Source organism: Xyrauchen texanus, chromosome 27 (assembly GCF_025860055.1).
Source record: "Xyrauchen texanus isolate HMW12.3.18 chromosome 27, RBS_HiC_50CHRs, whole genome shotgun sequence".
Taxonomy (NCBI): domain Eukaryota; kingdom Metazoa; phylum Chordata; class Actinopteri; order Cypriniformes; family Catostomidae; genus Xyrauchen; species Xyrauchen texanus.
This window is the reverse complement of record NC_068302.1, coordinates 28,883,594-28,907,014: the sequence shown is the minus strand read 5'-3', so window position 1 is coordinate 28,907,014 and position 23,421 is coordinate 28,883,594. Positions and strand designations below refer to the sequence as shown.

The 23,421-nt window shown below is 41.7% G+C and overlaps 1 protein-coding gene across 2 annotated transcripts in view; it reads right to left on the bottom strand.

Annotated features, from left to right (window-relative positions):
* LOC127620845 (metalloprotease TIKI2-like) overlaps positions 1-23,421 on the bottom strand; it is a 91,380-nt gene that overhangs the window by 65,958 nt on the left and 2,001 nt on the right. Inside the window, exon 2 of one of the 2 annotated variants that reach the window (XM_052094108.1) lies at positions 20,109-20,678. In XM_052094108.1, the coding sequence (XP_051950068.1) occupies positions 20,109-20,678 (570 nt within the window). The remainder of the gene's footprint in view (positions 1-20,108; positions 20,679-23,421) is intronic. The other variant, XM_052094109.1, reaches the window with a different exon arrangement.

The window sequence follows — 23,421 nt, the reverse complement described above, 5'->3', positions numbered from 1 at the left end:
GATAAAATCTCTCACACTGTTTTCTTCTTAAAGAAAACCTAGAAACTGCTATTATGGCTGAAACTTCTAGAGCGAAGACAGTGCATGTGATTTACGGATTCGAAACAGAAAGGACTTGCTAATGCATGTCGATCGAATATCATGGCTAGACACGGAAAAGATTTCTCTGGCACAGACGAGCTCCTGAAACCATATTTTTCACATTAGAGTCTCTGTAAAGTGGCCTTGTAGCGCACAGGCCTGCGGCCATATCCGCTGGCACACTGCTTGTGTAGGACTGTTCTCCTTCGGCAATGCCCAAATGACCATCACAATAATCAAATACACTGCACATGAGCCCTGTGAATGAACCAGTGTAGCAGCAGAATCCATGGGGGCTGAACTTGGTACGAGTAGGAGTATGTTGGAGGGGGAGGGAGGGGTCAAGAGCTTGATGGGTGGGATAGAGATGCTGTAGTGCAAGTCTCTGGTCTCTTTCTCTCTCTCTCTCTCTCTCTCTCTCTCTCTCTCTCTCTCTCTCTCTCTCTCCCTCTCTCCCTCCTCCCTCGGGCAGGTGATCTGGCCCAAAAACTGACAGGGGCATCAGAAACCAATTACCCAGACTGCTTACACACAGGCTTTTCACTGCCAAGCCAAACTATGCTATCTGAATAGGCCTGCGTGTTCACTCCCACCCACACCCCTCCCATCTCTCTCTTTCTCAGTGTTCAGCTCTAGGCAGTAGGAATGTGAGATGGTACTGTATCATATCCCTATTCTCAGTCTGTTTTACTTCATTTTCATTCAGCGCTGACGTCCTTCAAGAAGTCCAATTTAACAACCATAAACACAATTAAACTTGGTGTGCTTTTTCTCTGAGGACTTAAAGGAAACTGAGGGATGCACTGAAAGTTCAGTGTATTATAATAAGAGGTGCCAATGTATGGCCATTCCTTCTTCCGTTTACCTGTACATTCTCTGACTAGTGTACTAAAGTCTGACCACATTACTGATTACACATTTTCCCTCCTTTTATTTGCTTAAATCCATTTTTTACACTTTATATTTTATATTTTATTTCCTTATTCATTTGTATTTCCTTTCTTATTTTTTTTTTCATTTCTAAATTATTTTAAAATAGACTTTTATGTTTATTAATTATGACCATATACTTTACTGTTAAACTTTTAAGATGTCTTTATTTCTGTTTTTCTTGTTCTGTTTTGGGCCTTTGACTTTATCTGTCAATCTGTGCAAGTACACAGCTCAGTTTTCCTACACACATTCTTTCTTTCGTAACTGTGCATTTTTTCCTTTCGTGTACCTTGCACACTGCATTATTTTATTTTTTATTTATGACCTTTACCATTATTTATTTGTTACATTTTATTTTTATTTCCTTATTCATTTATAATTTGTTTTCAATAAAATTGAAAATTGACATATTTCTTGATATGTCTTTTTGTATTATGTCTATATATGCTAAATAATTAATCTTTTAAGATGTTTTCTTGTTCTGTTTTGGGCCTTTGACTGTTTCTCTGTCAATAATCTCTGCAACACTTCAACACTTTACCCATTTCTTTCTTTCTTTCTTTCTCTTTCTTTATTTTTTCTCTCTTACACACCTCTTGTGGCTTATGTACTGCACACATATTCTCAACTACCACCCAAACTTTCCAGTTTCAGCCACAGTTGCCCACTAATCCATTTGCTCAGATCTGGCCAAGCAAAAGTCAGTAGTTAATGTACACATCAGGCCCAAAAGACCTTCGGACGTGTGGCTCTCTCGCAGAGCTGAACCCAAAACCTGAGAATTCTCTTACTCTCCCTTTCTGTCAAGAGTGTAATTTTAGCTGCCTATCATCATCTCCCATGGTAACTGGTTCCTGGGGAACCAGAGCTGGAATCTTTAAGCAAATTTGATTTCTCAACTAATTTGCCTTCCATAAACGTTGCCATATGTTTGATATTACATATAAACTGTTCCAGTGGGCTCCAAAGAAATTGGGAGAGGTTGAGAGGAGAGGAGAACAGGAATCGGAGCATTAAATGGCAGGTGAAATTGAGCGAGGTCTGAAGCAGAGGAAAAACATTCTCAGAAGGAGAAGAGGAAAGAAATAATACACCGAAACATCTCCTTTTGTCTTGGCCACATATTAGAGGAAAAAAAATCAAAAGATCTCCTCTTGCAATCTGTCTTTTGTTACATATGCAAAGCAAGAACATCATGTTCACCCTTTTAAGACCAGAATGTAGAAAGTTCATTGAAGACATGTCCCTTCTAAAATTCAGATTAGTGGTCAATCAATATGGGTTGTTTTATGACAGATTCTTGAACATTTACATAAGGTCCCCTCCAATCTTGGATACTTTTACATTCTTGTAGCAAACAATACCATATCCCAACTCCACAACTGATCTAAACAATGCAACAATGAGTGGTTAACCAGAAGTTCTAAGCCTCTGCAATCAATCCGGCTTCCAACACAGCAGGGTGAATCAACAAACATCATGGTTTCCCCCAAAAGGTATTAAATCCAAGGACAAGACTGAAGTTTGGACAGTGAGGAATGTAAGCAAAGAAAATGTATTAACCATAGATAGAACAAGAATTTCAGCAAAGACATAAAACATTAAAGAAACACATACTTGGTTGAAAGCATTACGAGCACTAAATGAAGAGCTGTTACTGAATCAGCCCTGACTATGAAGGGCGGTGAGAGAAAAAGGGCACAGATTGGTGAGAATAAGGAAGAAAACAGGGTTAGAAATGAATAAGGACTTAGGGCCAAAAATGGCACTGAAAGAGATAAAAAAATCCTCTGATATTTAAAATGTGGGTGCAAAACATGCCACCTTAATTAATACATATTTATATATATTTTTTTTAAAACATCCAATATATTCCTTAATATTGTATTATATGCCTTGTAGTGATTGGAATTGTAAGGAATTTTATGATTCTGGTTCCAATTCCTCTTAACGATTCTGATTCTGCTACACTGGTCCCACTGTATGTTTCATGCTGTAGTTTCAAACAAATGTTTTTTGTTTGACATTTAACTATGTCACAGGCAGACTTTCGCCGAACCTGCTCCCTTAAGAACATTGAAAGTTGAAAAGTTGAAAAGTTGAAAAGTTGAAAGCATATTGTCCATTGTTGCCAAAGGTTTGCTGGAGGTTTACAACTACCGGCGAAGAGCTGTAAACTTCTGGCAAACATTAGTGGCGAATAAAAAGCTAATTTGCATGTGAAAATAACAAGCTGCAAATTTGTGGCAAGTTTGCAGCTAGATTAGATTTCTTGTAAGGTTGTGTATCCAGCGCACCACTGTACAGGTTCGTGAAAAAATAAAACATTGAGGGTACAGTAAAAATCAGTTACAATGCACAATGGACAAAGCGGTGCCCAAAGAAAGAACTTTTCATGGTTCCAGATCATGGACGGTATGCTGGGACACTATGTCAGTTACAGTCGGTGAGTTGTCAACACTAAATTATCTTGCTAGATAGCTATTGTTTACATATGATAGAAACTTTATTCTAGATAAATAAATAACATGATACCTCTGGGCTATTGGCCCGATGGTGGGAACGCAGATCGATTTTGGTCTAGCGAGTCGAGGTCCGAGGCTATTGGCCCCTGCTGGCCAGTTGATAGCCCTGGCTCACACTGGACAGATAGGTCATAGGCATAGGTTGAAGAATGCTTGTTTGAGAATCTTTAATGGAACCAAATATCATTTGATTAAAAAAATTGAGTTCTGAATAAGAACTGTTCTCGGTTCCCAAACCTAAGGCCTCCTTATGCACTCACATTAAATTATTTGATGTTCATTTCAATGTATAGGTAACAGCTTATCTGATTATTCAGTTTGACTTAAAGTATCTGATATAAACTAATGACATAATATGTCATATTTTGTATGGTTATAAAAACTGGACTCTGTAGAGAGGATAAAACGAAGCTTTAAAACGAGAGGATGAAAAGCCTGATGAGCTGTTAGTAACAGATACCTGTCACTGTCTCCCATGTGATTTCACTGGCACTAAACTAGTATAAGCACAGTGCAGAAATCTAATAGTGTGCTAATCTTGTTCTCTCCAATGTCATCTTTGACAGACTGGGGAAAAAAACAGTCCAAACACCATACACAAGTAGACGTACTTGGTTCTATATGTAGCTATATAATCCACTCTCTTAACAGCCATGAAGAGTGAGCACTGTATTACATCCCTGTTTTATTGATAAAGTGGGGCTGAATTTTCCTGATCTCATTCTGATCTTGTTAAAAAATGGATGGAGTGAATGTATGAATGTATACTTCAATATCTTTCCCATGATACCTCTTTCATCGGTAGTATAGCAATAACTGTACATCTGTGAATGAGACCTTGTTAATGTCACTGAAGCTTGCCTCAAGCCCTCGAGCGCTGATTTTTGGGGGTCACTTGAGGGACTGTGGAGGTTACAGTGACAAAATGAGGGTAAACCAGTTTTGGGGGCGGGGGGGGGGTTTGACAGGGAATCAGAGAATTTATGTGCACACCAGTTAAACTTTACGAGAGGAGCCGCATTTCAAGTGATCCAACGGGCGTTTTTCACATCACTATCGACCTGGCGGGGTGAGCTATGAAAAATCTGTCTAAAGCAGAGGAGTAGAAATAATAAAAGAGGAAGTAATGTATGTTTTCATCAGTGACTAATGGCATCTGTTCAAACAATAGCAGTCTGACATAAGCTTTATGGTGCTGCACTGTCCAATAGGATATTCAGTGTTGTGATTAGGAAAATTATTCAATTTTCTTGGGTTGCATGTGTGGCTCTACATGCATGTGCCTGCATGTCCAGAGGTCACAGTAGTAGCCATATTCCTATCCTCGTTTGTCTCGTGGGGTTTGTATGGACATTCGTTTGCAGGACCCGGAGGAGTGTTTAGGGAGAGTATGGATTGTATTAAAACAGAGGTCACTCAGAGGCCACTTAAGAGTGCTGCGGACCCGAAAAGCTTTAGAAAAAGGCCCCTGGACCTGCTGTTACCCAGGATGGAATGTCTCTGGATTTAAAACAACATGAAACAGTATTACAATGCATTTGACATGTAATGAGAAGAATGAGAATTTCTGAATGAAACCAAATATTCAACAGGAACTTATGTAGGCCGATACAATCGGTATTTGATTGGATCGGAAGGGGTGCAAAACATGTTATGATGGCGATTATTAACACCAGCTGGGGGAACCAATGAGGGGGAAACATTACTAGCACTAGCTGTGCTAATAACATGTATATTGTATCACTCAACTGTCTCTTTCTAAAATAATTTTGACACCAAACAATTTGGTTTTTTTCTTCATAAAAAACTTCTAAGACATAAACAAAGCCAAAAAGCTCTGAGGTGAATCACAGCATTACACACTTTGATTTGAAGTAAAAAAAAAGTATTTAAAAAGTATTTAAATGATGTAACCAAATTAAAAATCTAAAATAATTCATTTAAAGTTGTTAATGTTACATTAATTGCAAAATATTCAGATATTAACTATATGAGTAGTTTGAGAGAGGGAGACCAACGCACTGTGATCTCTTGGCATGCTTTATTGGCAGCGATTCTCTGATTGGTGGAACTTTCTCGGCTGGATCATGGGTAGTGTAGTTCCTAATCAGGAATTCCACTATTAAACGAAATTTAAATTAGTTTTTAAATGAGTAACGCTAACTGATGGATTCAACAGAAGCATATACCATTGATTTATCACCTTAGAGCTCAGGATAGGTCTGTCTTTAAAGGTTTAAAGTTATCGTTAAAAATAAATTCACCTATGGAGAAAATAAATAGGATTTTAACTTCTGGAGCCAGAATGTTGTGCTCTATTCAACTTATGTTCCAGAGAAACTAACACACAACCATCTTGAAAATGTTGTCTTTGAACTTCCGGTCTAGCGTTTTCTATATAGATGTCTATGGTGTTGATGTCAAAGTGTAATTAGATAGCGAAGAAGGTTTACAGTTTATAAAGTTGACAAAAGTTATCATGAGTATTTTAAAGGGTTCAGGGGATGTCATAACAACTGGAAGCAGAGCAGCAAGATTATAAAACAAGAGTACTTCATTCATAAATCCACAAGATCTTACCTTCAAGCTGTGGACATACTGACAGACTAAGCCTCTGTGTTTATGAAACTCTAAGAGACAACATAAAGTAATTAAAATATATTTGTAAGACACCTCTAACAATTTTCTCATGTCATTCACCCTTCATGTTATAGTCAAAGTAAGTACATTTTTAGACGGGGGAGTGTAACTATATTTATACACACACACATACACACACATACATGTTTTATTTTACATTCCATTTACAACCGTTTTAATCATATTTATGTATTTTAAAAATGTGGGGTGACAAATAAATCTGAAAAATGACATTTGTAATTTTCTTTGATAACTTGCATGTGAAATACTACGAGCTTTCACTTTTTGAAATTTCATGTCAGCTACACATTTTAACGCAAATTATTAACAAGTTGAAACCTAAAAATTAAGCAGAATCACGCATATAACAATAAAATGCTTGTATCATGAAAAAGCAGTGTCATAGCTGTCCGAATGTGATCTGCCAGGTATGATTTACCTCCATGGGTTTAAGAAAAAATGTTCGTTAAAACGAGCATTTTAACATAGTAAAGGTATGCTGTAGACTCACACCATTGGTGAAATATACTTGCTGTGCACTCACATGTAATCCGTTTTGATCGACTCTTCTCAGTAGGGTCAATACATTACAGAAGTTAAGAGACAAAACATGGAAGCACGGAGGACTGGAAAAGGGTGTTGTTGAATAAGGTGAATAGTTCATGAACATTTATTTATTTATTTGGTAAGTAACAAGCTGTAACAAGCTGTATAATTTTGTTTATTTTGTGCCAGTGACCAGCTGACTCTAAATTAGCCCTTACATATTATTTTCCCAACCCAATCAGCCTCAGTTACACAGAAAACCGAGTTTCATAAGTTTCAGATGCAGAAAAAGTTATAAAATTTTTAAATTTTTCTTTAGAATAACATGCTCTAATGAATAGTGCACAGTAAGACCAACGTCATTTTTTAAGAAAGTAAATAGTGAAATTTTGATTTCACGTTGCCTTGAAAGGGCCCTGTTATGTTTGCAAAGGCAGGGAATGGTGGCTCCATCTCTTAAAGTACATGTACTTTCAAAGGCACTGAATGAATGGGACCACACAAGCGGATTTCTTTATATTTTTTTGTGCACACATGATTAATGTATTTCAGTCGCAATCTCAATTCTCAGTTCATCTGACAAAAGCACTGCAGGAAAGTCTCCTCATATTTCTGAACGCGTGCCCTGTCTGTGGTCAATCGCCTCAGAAATCTTTCCTATGAAAGAAGAACACTCAGCAAACCATCTCTTTATCTGTTTCTCTGTTTGTAGAGTGTCGACCATTTGTGAGCTATCTGATTGAACTCTTCTTACACCCATTGGTTATATTTGTGTAAATGCTTGTCTTTGTGTGTGTTTGCGTTCTTTTTTGTAAAAGAGACCTTGTTCTCACTGAAAGGCAAGAGAGCCAGTGGGCGACCTTTTGCGTAACGTGAGACCATTAAAGCAAAGATGAAATGACTGTTCCATTCTTAAAGAGGAATGCAGAGAGGAAGATGAAGAGTAGAGAAAGGAAAAGAAAAGAAAAGAAAGGTGGATCTTGGTGCTGTGTGGAAAATCACTTGGTCTTGTGCATTCCCAGCTGCTGGGTCTCCTGAGCAAGCTCAAAGCAATGCTGCTTGAACACGATCTTTCACCAATGTGCAGAATTCATTAGGACTGTAATAGCACAACAGACTTGGCATGATGGGGCCATTCATTGAGTCATTCAGATGTTTCATGAATCACTAATGATAGGAAGCATCAGGGACCACTCACTTGATGTAAAGTGGATTATTAAATTACTGGCAACTTTCAGCAAAGTCTGCCTGGATTTCTACATTTACACATTTATATTACTGTCAGAAAACAACTACCTGTTAAGGCCAATACTGTACATGAAAAATATCCTTAATCATTTACTCACTCTCGTGTAGTTACAAACAAATATGACTTTCTTCTGTGGGACACAAAAGATTTAAGTATGAGTTTGGAGCAGCACAAAAAAAAAAAAGTCAAACTCCTACTGTTAAAAGTGAAAAAGCCACAGAACAGTATGTTTGTGGGGCACAAACCTCTATGTGTCTTGCATGGGTAATTGCCTCTGCAAGGAAGGCCCCACCCTCAGCACGGACACAGTGTTGAGCTTGCAGACCACTGCTTCCTCACTGTGTGTGTGCCACACTCTGGGTACGATGGCACTTTGATGTAGTTAACTACCTCCCATTTAATGAAAGTAAACATTCATGGTATCCATGACTTGGCTTTTCCACTTGAGTGAATTCCAGCAAGCCTCTTTTTCAGGCCAATACATAATTTTCAAAGTGGCTCTGGACAGCAGGGGGCAATTTAGTCATTAGAAAGGCCAATTAAGTAATTAGGCCAGCGGTTTGACTGCTGTGTGTATGCTCACGGGCCCTGCAGATTGCCTGATTTGGCTCTTGTGCCACTTTAACACACATTTACTTTTGAAGTTATTGAAGGCTTCGGTCCCCTAGTGGACATCCTCCACATGTGTGCTGGATTTCTTTACAAGAATGATAGGAACTCGTGAAAATAAAGACCTAGATACAAACCAAGGTCATTCCTAAGTTAAAAGCATTTATGACATGGAAAGCGCCAGAATCTTGGTTAATAATTTGGGACATGCTTAAAACATCATCCAAAAGATTGATTCTCTTCCAGTCAGCCACGTGAAAACACAAACTTTGTATCCCATCTTGAAACAATGAGGAAAGAATTTGATGATAACATCTTTGCTTCCACCAGACTGAAACAAGAGATCTTCCAAGAAGGCCTAGATTGTGTTCTCATTCTGCAAAATGCCAATATTCTGAGATTCCAATTCTAGGGCTCTAAATTCTAAAATTGTGACAAATTCCACTCTGCAGGGAGAGTGCCACAAAAGAGCATGAAAAGGTTTTATGAGGAGGATGAGAAAGAGAGGTAAAGGGAATAATTTGGGCTAGGAGGTTATCCAGCAGGACCAGGGAAGTGGCTGCTTTTTCCATTACCCTGTTGCTCATGCCAGCAGATCATGACGCCCTGTCCTTACACACAAGGTCTGGAATGTAAATATTTAAATGCGGCAAAAGTCAGATTATCCTTTATTTAAAATACATAATATTAGCTATTTTTGGAACTACACAATATGTGTCAATAATTTGTCATCAAAGGTCACAAATACTGACCCAAATCATGGTTATTGGGTGATAATTGTCACGAGCTGGGCTTGAACTTGGGTCTCAGATTTGGAGAGTTGAGTGTTCTACCACTTAGCCACACTCAAGGCAGTAGTCCAGGCAAAGTAGATTTATTTAAAAAAAAGGGTGCTTTGCAAGTCCACAGAAAGAGGTATTGTTAAGGTAGAGATAATGAAAATAATAACAGGAGAGAAATCAAATAACTCCACGAGGGGAGAAAAAACAAAATCAGATAACTAAGAACAGCTTACTTGGGATTACTTGGGATAGCTTGGAAAGCTTGGAAAACTTGGAAGGACTCGGTGGGACACAGCAGGAAACACATGGCAAGACTCAAAAACCGAGTGAGGGACAAGGGGGAAAAAACACAGCTAAAGTACTCTAGGGGAAACAAGGCACAGGTGACCTGGATAATGCTTAACAAGGACACACGAGTAAGAACTAAGGCAGAGGGGAACACAGGTGACCTCTAGAGGCCCGGAGACAAACAACAGGAGGCAGGATGCTGACAGGACCCCCTCCTCTAGGAACGGCTCCTGACGTTCCTTCCAGAACACCCTGGCCTCAGGGTGCGAAACTCTTGGATCAAACTTGGGTCCAGGATGTCCCTTGCTGGAACCCAGGAGCGCTCTTCTGGCCCGTAGCCCTCCCAGTCCACCAGATACTGTAGAGAGTTCTGGACCCTCCGGGAGTCCAGTATCCGGCGCACTGTGTAGGCTGGCTGGCCGTCAATGATCCTGGGAGGTGGAGGGGGTCTGCGAGGGGGGGCAAAGGGAGAAGACAAGACAGGTTTTAGTAATGAAACATGAAAAGTGGGGTTAATTCTAAGTGAACGAGGGAGAAACAAACGATAAGAGACAGGGTTAACTTTCCTTGCTATGCGAAAAGGGCCGATGTATTTCTGGGAAAGCTTCTTAGATTCGACCCGGAGGGGCAGGTTCTTAGTGGCTAACCAGACTCTTTGACCAGCTCGGAAATTAGGGGCCGTCCGTCGGCGGCGATTAGCCTGGCTTTGGTATCTCTGGGAGGTCCGAAGGAGGGTACGCCTGGCCTTCTTCCAGGTCCGCCTACAGCGTAGGACAAAGCGCTGGGCAGAGGGAACACCAACTTGGGCCTCTTCCTCGGGAAATAATGGAGGGGTGTATCCAAACTGGCATTCGAAAGGGGACAATCCGGTGGCCGAGGACTGGAGGGTGTTGTGGGCATATTCAGCCCAAATGATATAGGTGGCCCAAGACGTGGGATTACTGGCCGTCATACACCTCAAGGTGGTCTCCAGATCCTGATTAATCCCTTCCGTCTGCCCATTAGACTCTGGATGGAACCCAGACGACAGGCTGGCTGTGGCCCCAATAAGCCTGCAGAAGGCCCCCCAAAACCGGGACGAGAATTGGGGACCTCGATCAGAGACCATATCCAGGGGCATACCAAATATCCGGAAGACATGGTTCATTAGGAGCTCAGCAGTCTCCTTGGCCGAAGGCAGCTTGGGCAGGGGAATAAACCAGGCAGCCTTAGAGAACCGGTCTACAACCACCAGGATAACAGTGTTGCCCTGGGATGGAGGAAGTCCTGTAACAAAGTCCAGAGAAAGGTGTGACCATGGCCTGTGGGGAACAGGTAAGGGATGGAGCAGTCCCTGGGGTCGCTGACGTGTAGACTTTCCCTGGTTGCACACAGGGCAGGCCTCCACATAGACCTGAACGTCCTTCTTGATGGACGGCCACCAAAACCTCCGCTGGAGGAATTCCAGTGTGCGAGCACTACCTGGATGGCACGTCAAGGGCGACTCATGACCCCACTGCAAGACCCGGGCCCGAACAGATAGAGGAACGTACAGGCGTCCGGCGGGACCACCGCCTGGATCGGGCTCATGGACAAGGGCCTCTCGTACCCCTCTTTCTAGTTCCCAGTGAAGAGGCGCAACTATCCTAGACCCCGGAATAATAGATGCCAAGGTTTTCTCTTGAATTTCAGGCGAGTGGACTCGAGAGAGGGCATCCGGCTTGACATTCTTGGTGCCAGGTCTGTAAGACAGGAGAAACTGGAATCGATTAAAAAACAGGGACCTTCGTGCTTGCCGAGGGTTCAACCGCTTGGCCTGTTGGAGATATTCCAGGTTCTTGTGGTCCGTGAGAACTTGGAAAGGATGCTGAGCCCCCTCAAGCCAATGGCGCCACTCCTCCAAGGCCAGTTTTACCGCAAGCAACTCTCGATCCCCCACATGGTAGTTACGCTCTGCCTCAGACAGGCGGCGAGACATGAAGGCACAAGGGTGTAACTTTCCATCCTCACCCCTCTGTGACAGGATGGCCCCACCCCCACCTCTGAGGCGTCCACCTCCACCACAAAAGGTCTTTCTGGGTCAGGTATCACAAGAATCGGAGCTGAAGTAAAGTGGCACTTGAGATCCTCGAAGGCCCCCGCTGCCTTTGGATCCCAGTGAATCTTGGTTCCTCCTCCCTTAGTAAGTGCTGTCAAGGGGGCTACCACAGAGCTGGAATTCCTAATGAACTTCCTATAGAAGTTTGCAAAGCCAATGAAACGTTGAACCTCCTTGACTGTGGCAGGTGTGGGCCAGTTGTGGACTGCCTTGACCTTCTTGGGGTCCATCTCCAGGTGGCCAGGAGTGACGATAAACCCGAGAAACTGAGTCTGGGAAACATGAAATTCACACTTCTCAGGTTTTACGTAGAGATTATTGTCAAGTAGTTTATGGAGAACCCGGCCAACATGCACCTCATGCTCCTTCAGTGATCTCGAGAAGATGAGGATATCGTCCAGGTATACGAAGAAAACAGATTAAGCATGTTCCGGAGAACATCGTTAATCAGGGCTTGGAATACTGCGGGGGCGTTGGTGAGCCCGAACGGCATCACCAGATATTCGTAGTGACCCGTGGGGGTGTTAAAGGCCGTTTTCCATTCGTCTCCTTGCCGGATTCGCACGAGATGGTAAGCATTGCGGAGATCCAGTTTAGTAAAAATGGAAGCCCCTTGAAGCAGCTCAAAAGCAGTGGCCATGAGAGGAAGGGGGTATCGATTCCGAACCGTGATCTTGTTAAGGCCCCGGTAATCAATACAAGGCCTAAGACCTCCGTCTTTCTTCTCTACAAAAAAGAAGCCCGCCCCAGCTGGGGAAGTAGAGGCACGGATGATGCCGGCTGACAAGGACTCCTTAATGTAGGTATCCATAGCTGAGTGCTCGGGGGAGGACAAGGAGAAGATCCGACCCCTGGGAGGGCAGGAAACAGGGAGTAGATCAATGGCACAGTCGTAAGTGCGGTGAGGCGGTAAGGAAGTAGCCCGGGACTTGCTGAACACTGCCATGAACCGATGGTAAGCACTGGGGACTCGGGAGAGGTCGACAGACTCTTGAAACTCGGAACTAGGGGCCAAGGGACTCTGAAGCATGCAGGTGAGTTGGCAATTGGAACCCCAGCTTAGAATGGTGCCAGTTGGCCAGTCGATTTGGGGGTTATGTCTGCACAGCCAAGGGTGACCCAGGATAATAGGATACTCGGGGGAGTCAATGAGATAGAAGGTCTCCTCCTGCTGGTGTTGAAAGCCGGTAAGTTGTAGGGACTGAGTCGCCTCTGTTACTTTGCCTGGTTCCAGAGGTCTGCCATCCAAAGCTGTAACTGCCTGGGGTTGAGGTAGTAGTTGGGATGCTGGTGGCCCTCCCAGGACAGAGTGGCTGGAATAGCTAGGACAGCGTTAGTAGGAGGAGCTCTAATTTTCCCCATCACAGCCCCCCTGTAGCTGGGCAGGGACAGGCATTTCCCGAAAGCTCGGGGCAAGTGGAGCGGAAGTGGCCGGCAACCCCGCAGTAGAGGCAGCGATGCTCCCTCATGCGATGTTCCCTTTCGTTGGGAGAAAGCCTGGAACGGCCTAACTGCATGTCCTCCGGGGAATCATGGAGCTGTTCAGGAGCCGGGGAAGCTCTGTACGAAGGAACACAAACAGGAGAAACGGAGTTGCTGCGGGAACCCTGACGGAGAGAAAGTAGGCGCTTGGAAGCTTCTCGACCACTGACAGGATGATCAAACACCCGCTTGAACTCTTCCACAAATAATGCGTAGGAGTCACAACAGGCCACCTGGGATTGCCACACTGCGGAGGCCCAAGAGAGCGCCTTGTCTGAAAGAAGGGTAATAATGTAAGCAATCTTGGAACGGTCTGTGGGAAAACTTGAGGGTTGGAGCTCGAAGGTGAGGGAGCATTGGGTAAGGAAACCGTGGCAGGCACTTGGATCTCCAGCAAAGGGCTTGGGAGGTGGAAGTCGGGGCTCCGCCACGGGAGAAGGCCTGTCACCACTCGGGGGTGATCTGGGGGAAGGTGAAGAACCAGGGAGGCGTTCAAAGAGCTAGCGGATGAAACTCATCATATCGGCCAGGAGTTGAGAATGACTGGTCATCAACTCTTCTTGTCGGCTGAGAACGGCTTCATGGTGCTGGAAAGATGCCCCATGTTGAGCAATCACCGCCAATAGGTCCTTGGAACTGAGTGTCTCTGGGTCCATGACTGACTCGGTTTTTCTGTCACGAGCTGGGCTCGATTTGGAGATTTGGAGAGTTGCGTGTTCTACCACTTAGCCACAGAGGAGGTAAAGTTGGACCCAAACGAAACACTCAAGGCAGTAGTCCAGGCACAGTAGATTTATAAAAAAAAAAGGGTGCTTTGCAAGTCCACAAAAATCCAACAAAAGTTCTTCTCAGAAAGAGGTATTGTTAAGGTAGAGATAAAGAAAATAATAACAGGAGAGAAATCAAATAACTCCACGAGGGGAGAAAAAACAAAATCAGATAACTAAGAACAGCTTACTTGGGATTACTTGGGATAGCTTGGAAAACTTGGAAAACTTGGAAAGACTCGGTGGGACACAGCAGGAAACACATGGCAAGACTCAAAAACCGAGTGAGGGACAAGGGGGAAAAACACAGCTAAAGTACTCTAAGGGAAACAAGGCACAGGTGACCTGGATAATGCTTAACAAGGACACACGAGTAAGAACTAAGGCAGAGGGGAACACAGGTGACCTCTAGAGGCCCGGAGACAAACAACAGGAGGCAGGATGCTGACAGATAATGACCTATTGGATACCTATTACCAAAAAAGCATATAGTCTTGCTTGGATTGGATCAACAAAATTATCCTACAATCTACCCTTAGAATAAAATCTTTAAAACATTAGACAAACTCTAAGACTTTTTAAAAAACAAATTAATTGTAGCTTCATTGCAAGTTATTTATCAATTTTTTTTAATGTTCAAAGCTACATTCAGATGTGTATCTATATACACATTGTAATGACAACAAGTGTAATGACTGGTTAAGGTTTCACAAACCTTTAAAGTAAACAAAACAGATGGTGTAAAGCTGGCATAAATGAGTCACTTTTAATTCAGTAATCTCTCTAACTTTTTCAGTGAGTTCATTGAAAGGTTCATCAAATTGATTCACACTGAAAAACTTGTCACTTGATGAGTCATTTGGATTAATTCATTGAAAGAACCAGGTCATAAGAGTCATTTGTTCACTAATTGGACTGTGCTGTTGGTTTGTTTGTTTTTGGGTGCAACCAACGAACACAACGCAGTCGAAAGATGTGTTGTTTCTGTGTTATTTCACAGTACACACTTTTTAATCTCATCACATTCAAACTGCAAGCTCACAACACTGCTGTGTTGTGTGGTGCATAATATCTTTTAGTTTGTTTGTGTTTTAATTTCCCCCATGTACTTGATCAAAATAATTATTGTATTGTAATGACAGTATACACTCAATGACCACTTTATTTGGAACACTATGGTCCTAAGTAAGTGCTCGATATGGTCTTCTGCTGTTGTAGACCATGAGCCTCAAGTTTTGACCCGTTGTACATCCTGAAATACTATTCTGCTCACTACAAATGTACAGAGTGGTTATCTGAGTTATTGAAGCCTTTTTGTCAGCCATTGTCAAACCAGCCATTGTCCATTGACCTCTATCACTAGCCATTCTTCATTGACCTCTCTCACCAACCAGGCGTTTCCGTCTGTAATTCTGACTAAACTCTAGAGACTGTTGTGCGTGAAAATACTCAAACCAGCCCGTCTGGCACCAACAATAATGCCATTGTCGAAATAACTGAGATCACATTTTTCCCCATTCTGATGGTTGATGTGAACATTAACTGAAGCTTCTCGGTCGTGGGTATCTGTATGTGTTTATGCATTGCACTGCCACCACACGATTGGCTAATTGGATAAGCGTATGAATAAGTAGATGTACAAGTGTTCCTAATAAAGTGCTCAGTGAGTGTATTTTCATGTATATATTTCTTAAATTTAATAAATACTATGTTTTTTTAAGAGCCATCAAATAGTTACAACATGAAGTGTTGAGTAATTATTTGTAAAAATAATTTTGAAAACAAGCTAGTTGAGACATTCGCCCACACTTCATCATAGTATCACTGCTAATATCATTTCTAATAATATGACGACAAGCTTGACACCTTCACAGTGAGTGAACAAAAACGTCTGTTTTGTAAGCCTTAAATGTTTCTGTTAATTCAATTTTAACATGTTGTAGCTCTCCAGGCTCCATCAACACTTCAGCACTTCTTTACAGCTGAAAACGGATGCGGCTGCTAAAGTGTCAGAAGTTTTCAGAACCAACAGCTGTATTCTGATATGTAGCAGAAACTTGAATATGAGTTTGACTTGACATTGCAGAGAGTTCTTTCACAGAGAAGATTTACAGTTCAGGTAGGGCCTAAAATAGCCTTGTAACTTTACTTGTTTGCTGGCTGACTCTAGCCTCCACAAGGTTGTCTATACCGTCAGCAAAGCCATGACCTTTGACCTCAGCCCAGGTGACAGATATATGTTTCTTGTTCATTTTGTGTCACCTCCAATTATCAAATGCTAACTACAGACACTTCAAATGAATAAATATGCACATGTGTACATTTCTTTAGCAAAGGCATGAGTCATTTAGACAACTGATGCATAAAGCTAGCTGTTTAAGAGACACTGTTGTCTCATGGGACAGGAGATAAGTGGCTTGCCCTCTTACCCTACAGACCCTACAGACCGCTCTTGCTTTATCCCTTGGTGTGTTCTGAATGCTTTAAGCTTTAAGCAAGTGTTTCTTGCTTCCTGTCATGCTCAGCTGTCTATGATAATCCCCCTGTGCAGAGCTAGAGATGAACCATGCACTCTCTGTGGCCTTTGAAATACCCCACTCATGCTTTTGAAAAAATCAAACCCGCCCCAACACTCTTCAACTTCCCCCTCCACTCCATCCGAGAGCTAGACATGGGTCTGCGCCAGGCAAAACGCTCCATTCTCCAGGCATCACACCCCATTATCCCCCAAGGAACTGCATCAGCACTGAGATGGGGTCCTGTTTTTCTGTAACACCTTCTGAGCTCAATGCACTTCCTGGGAAACTGCCGAGCTCTTGGGGCTCTTGAAAAGTTCAGGCTAACTGCTTTAACCTAAGGTAAGGACCAGGACTTGATGCCTAGAGCAGGGCTTTTTTGGGGTTTGAGGACCTCCAGGGGGGTGCAGGAGGTTGCTAGGGAATATGTGGAAAATTTGAGATGAAACAAATTTGAAAAAACTAAAAGATACATTTTTTTTAATGACAGCCATAGTTTTTAGAGTAAAGCAGAGTGTGAACCCAGCTTTAGAAAAAACAACCAAATCTGCAAATAGTTATGCACACTCGGTGGGTATTTGGGTATTTATTAGGGCTGTCAATCAATTCAAATGTTTAATCATTAACTACATGATATGCCATTTCATTAATTTTATTAGTTGAAAATATATCTATGTTTGCTGAAAATAACGAAAGAAAAATTTAGTAATATAAGAATAAAAATAATTATAAATATGATATGTATATAACTAATTTAATAATTCTGCTAGCTCAAAGACATTGTATATTGTTGCAGATGAATAAAGCATTAGACAATACATACATTTAGAAGTGTCTCACTGTGGTTGCATATAAGCGTTTCACTGGTATTCAGAGTCTGTAGCCACAAGTTTGAAACAAAAAAGAAAAACGCATCTTGAGACCACTGCAGTCTGCTCCACCCAGCTGTCTTTGAACAGCTGTCGGTTTGTTACCTGTACATCTGGAGTTGCGCTGACTGCCCCTGCTTTCTGTGACTTGCAAAAACATGAAGGTGGCACTTTAAGCTTCAATTGTTTTGTTGGTAGGAAAATTCCTTATTACGGAATTAATGGGGCATGATTTCTTGCATTATTTTTTAACGTGTTATTAACATAATTGATCGCAATAAATGAACATGTTAAATTGACAGCCTTAGTATTTTTAAACATATACTGTTTATCTGCCTTTATATTTGAAGAAGGGAGTCCATAGCAAAAAGAACATCATATTGCGGGTTAAATGTTTGAAAATCCATGACCTACAGGAAAACATACCGATGTGCAGATGCCAGCAATAATTGATTACTCACCACCACGTTTGCAAGGCTCCCTTTGAGCCCGAAAAAGAGAGCACGGCAAGTTTTTAGGATATTGTAGGCAGTTACTTTTATTGGGAACGATTAATACACGCTAGCGCCCTTTGGAACCATTCCCAACTCTGATCTCTCACAATCCTGCAGCTCATGTTTCAGATTAAGCCTTGCAGCGACACCACAGCCTACACATCATCCACCCCTTCCCTTTGCCTCCATACAAGATCTTGCCGTCTGACCTCACTTTTGCTTTAGCGTTCCAGGCGAGCAAGGCACTCAAATTATCCCTCAGATTCTAATACAGCATAATCATTTGCCTGTCATTTTCATTTCATGGTCTTTACTTCTTCTGGGACTATTTTTGGGCAGAGAGTTGTAGAAAATGCAGATGTTCAAAAGCTTGCTGATTAGCCCTGTGATTAAAATGGATCGCTGGCTGAGCTTTTGCCAGACTCTAAAGCAGAGACTTCTACAATCATTGAGATCATTTTGTAACAGTTCGTATTGCAGTGAATTACTACATCTGTGCTACCCATTCTGGTGAAATTTACCTTATAATGCAATTCTGTGGCAAATAAACTGTTACTACAAAAAAGAATTACCTTTCTTATATTTCAAACAATTTCCAAACTGGAATTCTACCTAAAACCCAATATGTCTGCATTGCAAAAACACATTTTCTTGATCAATATTTTTGTTTTGTCTTCCAGTAAAGATATACAAACATCTTTAAAACAAGATAAATATATAAAATATTATTATAATATTATCACTGATATATTCAAATGATAGTTCACCCCAAAATTAAAATTATCTCATAATTTACGGTACCTCATGGTTTTCTAAACCTGTATGACTTTCTTTATTCTGTGGAACACAAAAGGAGACTAAGGTTAACATAGGCAGAATGTTAACATCAGTCACCATTCACTTTCACAGCATATTTTTTTTAAATGAATGGTGACTGAAGCTAACATTCTGCCTAACATCTTCTGTTGTGTCCCATGGAAGAAAGAATTTCATACAGGTTTGAAACAACATGAGGGTGAGTAAATTATGAGAAAATGTTCATCTTTGTGTGAATATTAAAATATTTAAAAGACTTGTTAGAGAATATATCTTGACATATTTTATTTCTTGTTTTAAATATAAACCTTTCTAAATTTGATAAGATATATGCTTAAAAAAAGAAAAAAAAAACTTTTGCCAATTAAAATAAACTTTATTTTTAGAAACAAGTGTTTATATCTTATGCAAGTACCTTAATCTTGTTTTAAGAATGTTTATATATTTTTTACTTAACTATAGTTATTAAGAATTCTTTCTTTCTTTATTTATTTTTTGCCGCATGAAAGCATTACAAAACAGCTAAATGCAAAGAGGATATACCATTAAATAGGCACTAAGCCATTTTTGATTCTCTCAGTCTGGGAATGAGACTGATATTTTGACCTCTCCCAGATTAAATACAAGTAAGATATCACCCTGTACTTGGTCCACATTTCCCACGATTCCTCACAGGGTGAGCTGGCTGGCAGGCCCTGCAGGCATGTTCTTTTTTGACAGCATAGTTAGGAGGTGCTGATGAAAGTGGAGAGCCTATGTTGCCCCTGTACCCTCTCAAATTAGCACAGGAGCCCTGTTGCCTGTCACATGGAGGCCCTGGCTAACAGATTTAGTTGCAGTGTGAGCGCTGGTGTGTGTGTGATTAAAAGAGTGTCCTCTCAATTCCAGGCCATCACAGAAACACGCAAGGACTACTCTGGTCTTTGAAACAGACTATTCATAAAAAGTCTCCACCATACTTTTATATCCCCTTCACTCTCAATATCTCTGACCTACGGCTGCTTCCTTTGCAGATATAAAAGCTGGATACTCTCCACCTGCATATCATCAAGCAATGAGGTTAGTTTGTCCATCATTCACTCTAACGTTACATTAGACAGGCAGCAGTAGGATAATCAAGATGTGTCAGATGACAGCAAGACCCCACAGGCAGACAGTCATTCTCTTTGCTCCCGCTAAACCTCATAAATTTTATTCAGCATTGATTTCCACCCCAATGTATCAACCCGACAACGTCTCTCCCTCCCTTTCAGATTTATCTCCAGTGGCTTCACTTTTTGTCAGACATTTATCTCATTTCCTACCCTCTCTGGTTTGTTGATGGATATTCATAATCCTTTAATCCATAACAACACCCTTTTTCACCACCAAATCTCCCATACACACTTGCCAAAACTAACACAGATCTCTCTGTCTACAAGCCTGCTCACTGACCTGTGAAAAGTTTAGTCCATTTAGGGGATGGCACTGTTCCTCCACCCTCTCCACAGCACCTGTCTGCTTCCCCATGCGCTCGGCCTCCTGCGCCAGGAACAGGTCAAGCACCGGTGTTCCTCGTGACCGCACGTCTGCTTCCGTCAGTGAGTTCACCATTAGCATCACCCATATGGGCCGCTTGCGTTCCCAGTTACCTGCAATAGCGTTGAAGAGGTAGTCGGCATAAAGCCCCCGGCCGCGTTGATCCGCAGTCATCCACAAGGGCATCATGTGCTTGACGTAATCCAGGTGGCGTTTGAGGCGGCGGTAGAGGTCACGGGGCAGCAACTTCTGGAGGTTTTCTCCATTGGGTAGCAGCTGGCAGCTGGTGAGTTTCGAGATGGTGAGAGGATTCGTGAGATCCAGTTCGAAGAAAACATTAGTGCTGGTTCGGAAGGCCCGTTTCGAGCTCTCAGGGATGTAGTCCCAGACTCGAGTGTAGGGGACGTGGATTGTCCCAAACAGATAGGATGGAGGGTGAGGGAAAGGGCGTTTTACGGTCCACAGGAAGGAGTTCAGATCTTTCTGCTTGATAAAGAGAAAAGGAAGAAGAGAAGATTTTAAAGTCAAAGAGTCAAGAGCAGAACATTAGAATGAATTTTTTTTATCAATGTTATTTGCTTTTAGGAACAGAATCATCTTATAACTCAAGTAAATTTATATTAAGAAAAGTACGTATATACACTCACTGAAAACTTTATTAGGAACACTATGGTCCAAATAAAGTGCCCGACGTGGTCTACTGCTGTTGTACAGAGTGGTTATCTGAGTTACCGAAGCCTTTCTGTCATCTCGAACCAGACTAGCCATTCTCTGTTAACCTCTCATATCAATAATGCATTTCCATTCACAAGACGGCCACTCACTGGGTGTTTTTTGGTTTTTGGCACCATTCTGATTAAACTCTAGAGATTGTTGTGTGTGAAAATCCCAGGATATCAGCAGTTAGAGAAATACATAAACCAGCCTGTCTGGCACCAACAATCATGCCACGGTCTAAATCATTTAGATCACATTTCCCCCATTCTGATGGTTGATGTGAACATTAACTGAATCTCCTGACCCATATCTGCATGATTTTATGCATTGCACTGCTACCACATGAATGGCTGATTAGATAATCGCATGAATAAGTAGGTGTACAGGTGTTCCTAATAAAGTGCTCAGTGAGTGTATGTATATGAGTGTGTGGCTGATTGTATATATATACCAATCAGCCACAACATTAAAACCACTTGCCTAATATTGTGTAGGTCCCCCTCGTGCCACCAAATCAGCGCCAACCCGTATCTCAGAATAGCATTATGAGATGATATTCTTCTCACCACAATTGTTGTGAGTGGTTATCTGAGTTACCATAGACTTTGTCAGTTTCAACCAGTTTGGCCATTCTCTGTTGACCTCTCTCATCAACAAGACATATTCATCCGTAGAACTACCCCTCACTGAATGATTTTTGTTTTTTGGTATTGGTACCATCCATCGTCAACCGCTTATCCTGTGTACAGGGTCACGGCTAACATTGGGCAAAAGGCGGGGGACACCCTGGACAGGTCACCAGTCCATCGCAGGGCCACACATACACTCACACTCACCTCCACATCCACATCCACATCCACATCCACGGCAATTTTTTTGGAGACACCAATTAACCTAGCCTGCATGTCGTTTGGATGGTGGGAGGAAGCCGGAGTACCCAGAGAGAACCCACGCAGACACGGGGAGAACATGCAAACTCCACACAGAAAGGCCGGGGCAACCAGGGTTTGAACCCACGACCTTCTTGCTGTGAGGCGACAGTGCTAACCGCTGCACCACCATGGGTATTGGTACCATTCAGAGTAAATTCTAGAGACTGTTGGCATGAAAATCCCAGGAGATCAACAATTACAAAAATATTCAAACCAGCCCGTCTGGCACCAACAATCATCCATGCGATTATCTAATCAGCCAACCGTGTGCAACAGTGCAGTGCGTAAAATCATGCAGACACAGGTGAGGAGCTTGAGTTAATGTTCATATACACCAACAGAATGGGGAAAAAATTGTATCTCAGTGATTTAGATCGTGGCATGATTTTTGGTGCCAGATGGGCTGGTTTGAGTATTTCTGTAACTGCTGATCTTCTGGGATTTTCATGCACAACAATCTCCAGGCCAACAGAGAATGGCCAAACTCGAATTGACAAAGTCTACGGTAACTTAGATAAATGCTCTGTACATTTGTGGTGAGAAGTATAGCATTTCAGAATGCTATTTAGAGATGCGGGTTGGTGCTGTTTTGGCAGTATGAGGGGGGACCTACACAATAGTAGGCTGGTGGTTATTATGTTGTGGCCGATAGTCTAAATAATTTTAGAATAGAATAGAGGAAAGAACAAACACACTCCCACATTCATGTTTAAAACGGCACGAATCAAAGTAAACCACACCAATTAAGTGTTACACACTAATATAATAATACTCTGAAAAACAAAACAATGTATTTTTTTATAACCATATTCTAGAGAGTCAAAAATATACATGTACATTAACCTTTCCAAAAATTCCTCCTCTTATTCACAGCCAAAATAGGACACAAAGCAAGCACCCGTGGCAGCTGTATCACAGAGGAGTCAGTTCATGCACTGATAGAGCTGGCGTAAAAATCTGTGGTGGAAATGTTTAACTGGGGTTCTTACATGTGCCTCTCCTCATAAAAAGGAGCCTTTACACTCTGCGGGCTGCAAACCTCTGCTGTTCTGCACCTTCCGAAATGATCAAGTATTTACTAGTTGCTAAGGCTGTCAATAGCTATAATGTAAAGTAAAAATGTAACCTGCAATGAACAACTCGCTCTTAAAAGGGCAACCTTTAAATTTGATTAATTGTTCAGATACCTCTGATAAGAAAAGAGCAGTTTAGAGTGTATTAGCTGATGTTAATGAGAGCATAACATATCTGATCTGAAATAACCAACATGTGACTGTATTTTGGGTTCTTCTTTATGTTAGCAGTTTTTGGTCTTGCTTGCATATATTAAAGAAGGAAATATGTCCAACAAGTCATGAATTGTATTGATGTCATTATTAAATGTTTCCTATTAACCTGAAAATGAATATTAATAAATCTGTGTTAAAATCAGATATGTAATATCTAATGTGTGTGTGTGTGTGTGTGTGTGTGTGTGTGTGCGTGTGTGCGTGTGTGCGTGTGTGCGTGTGTGTGTGTGTGTTTCGTTAACAGTAGCTAAAAAGAAACAACCATAGGAGTTAATGTTTAGGTCTGGATGC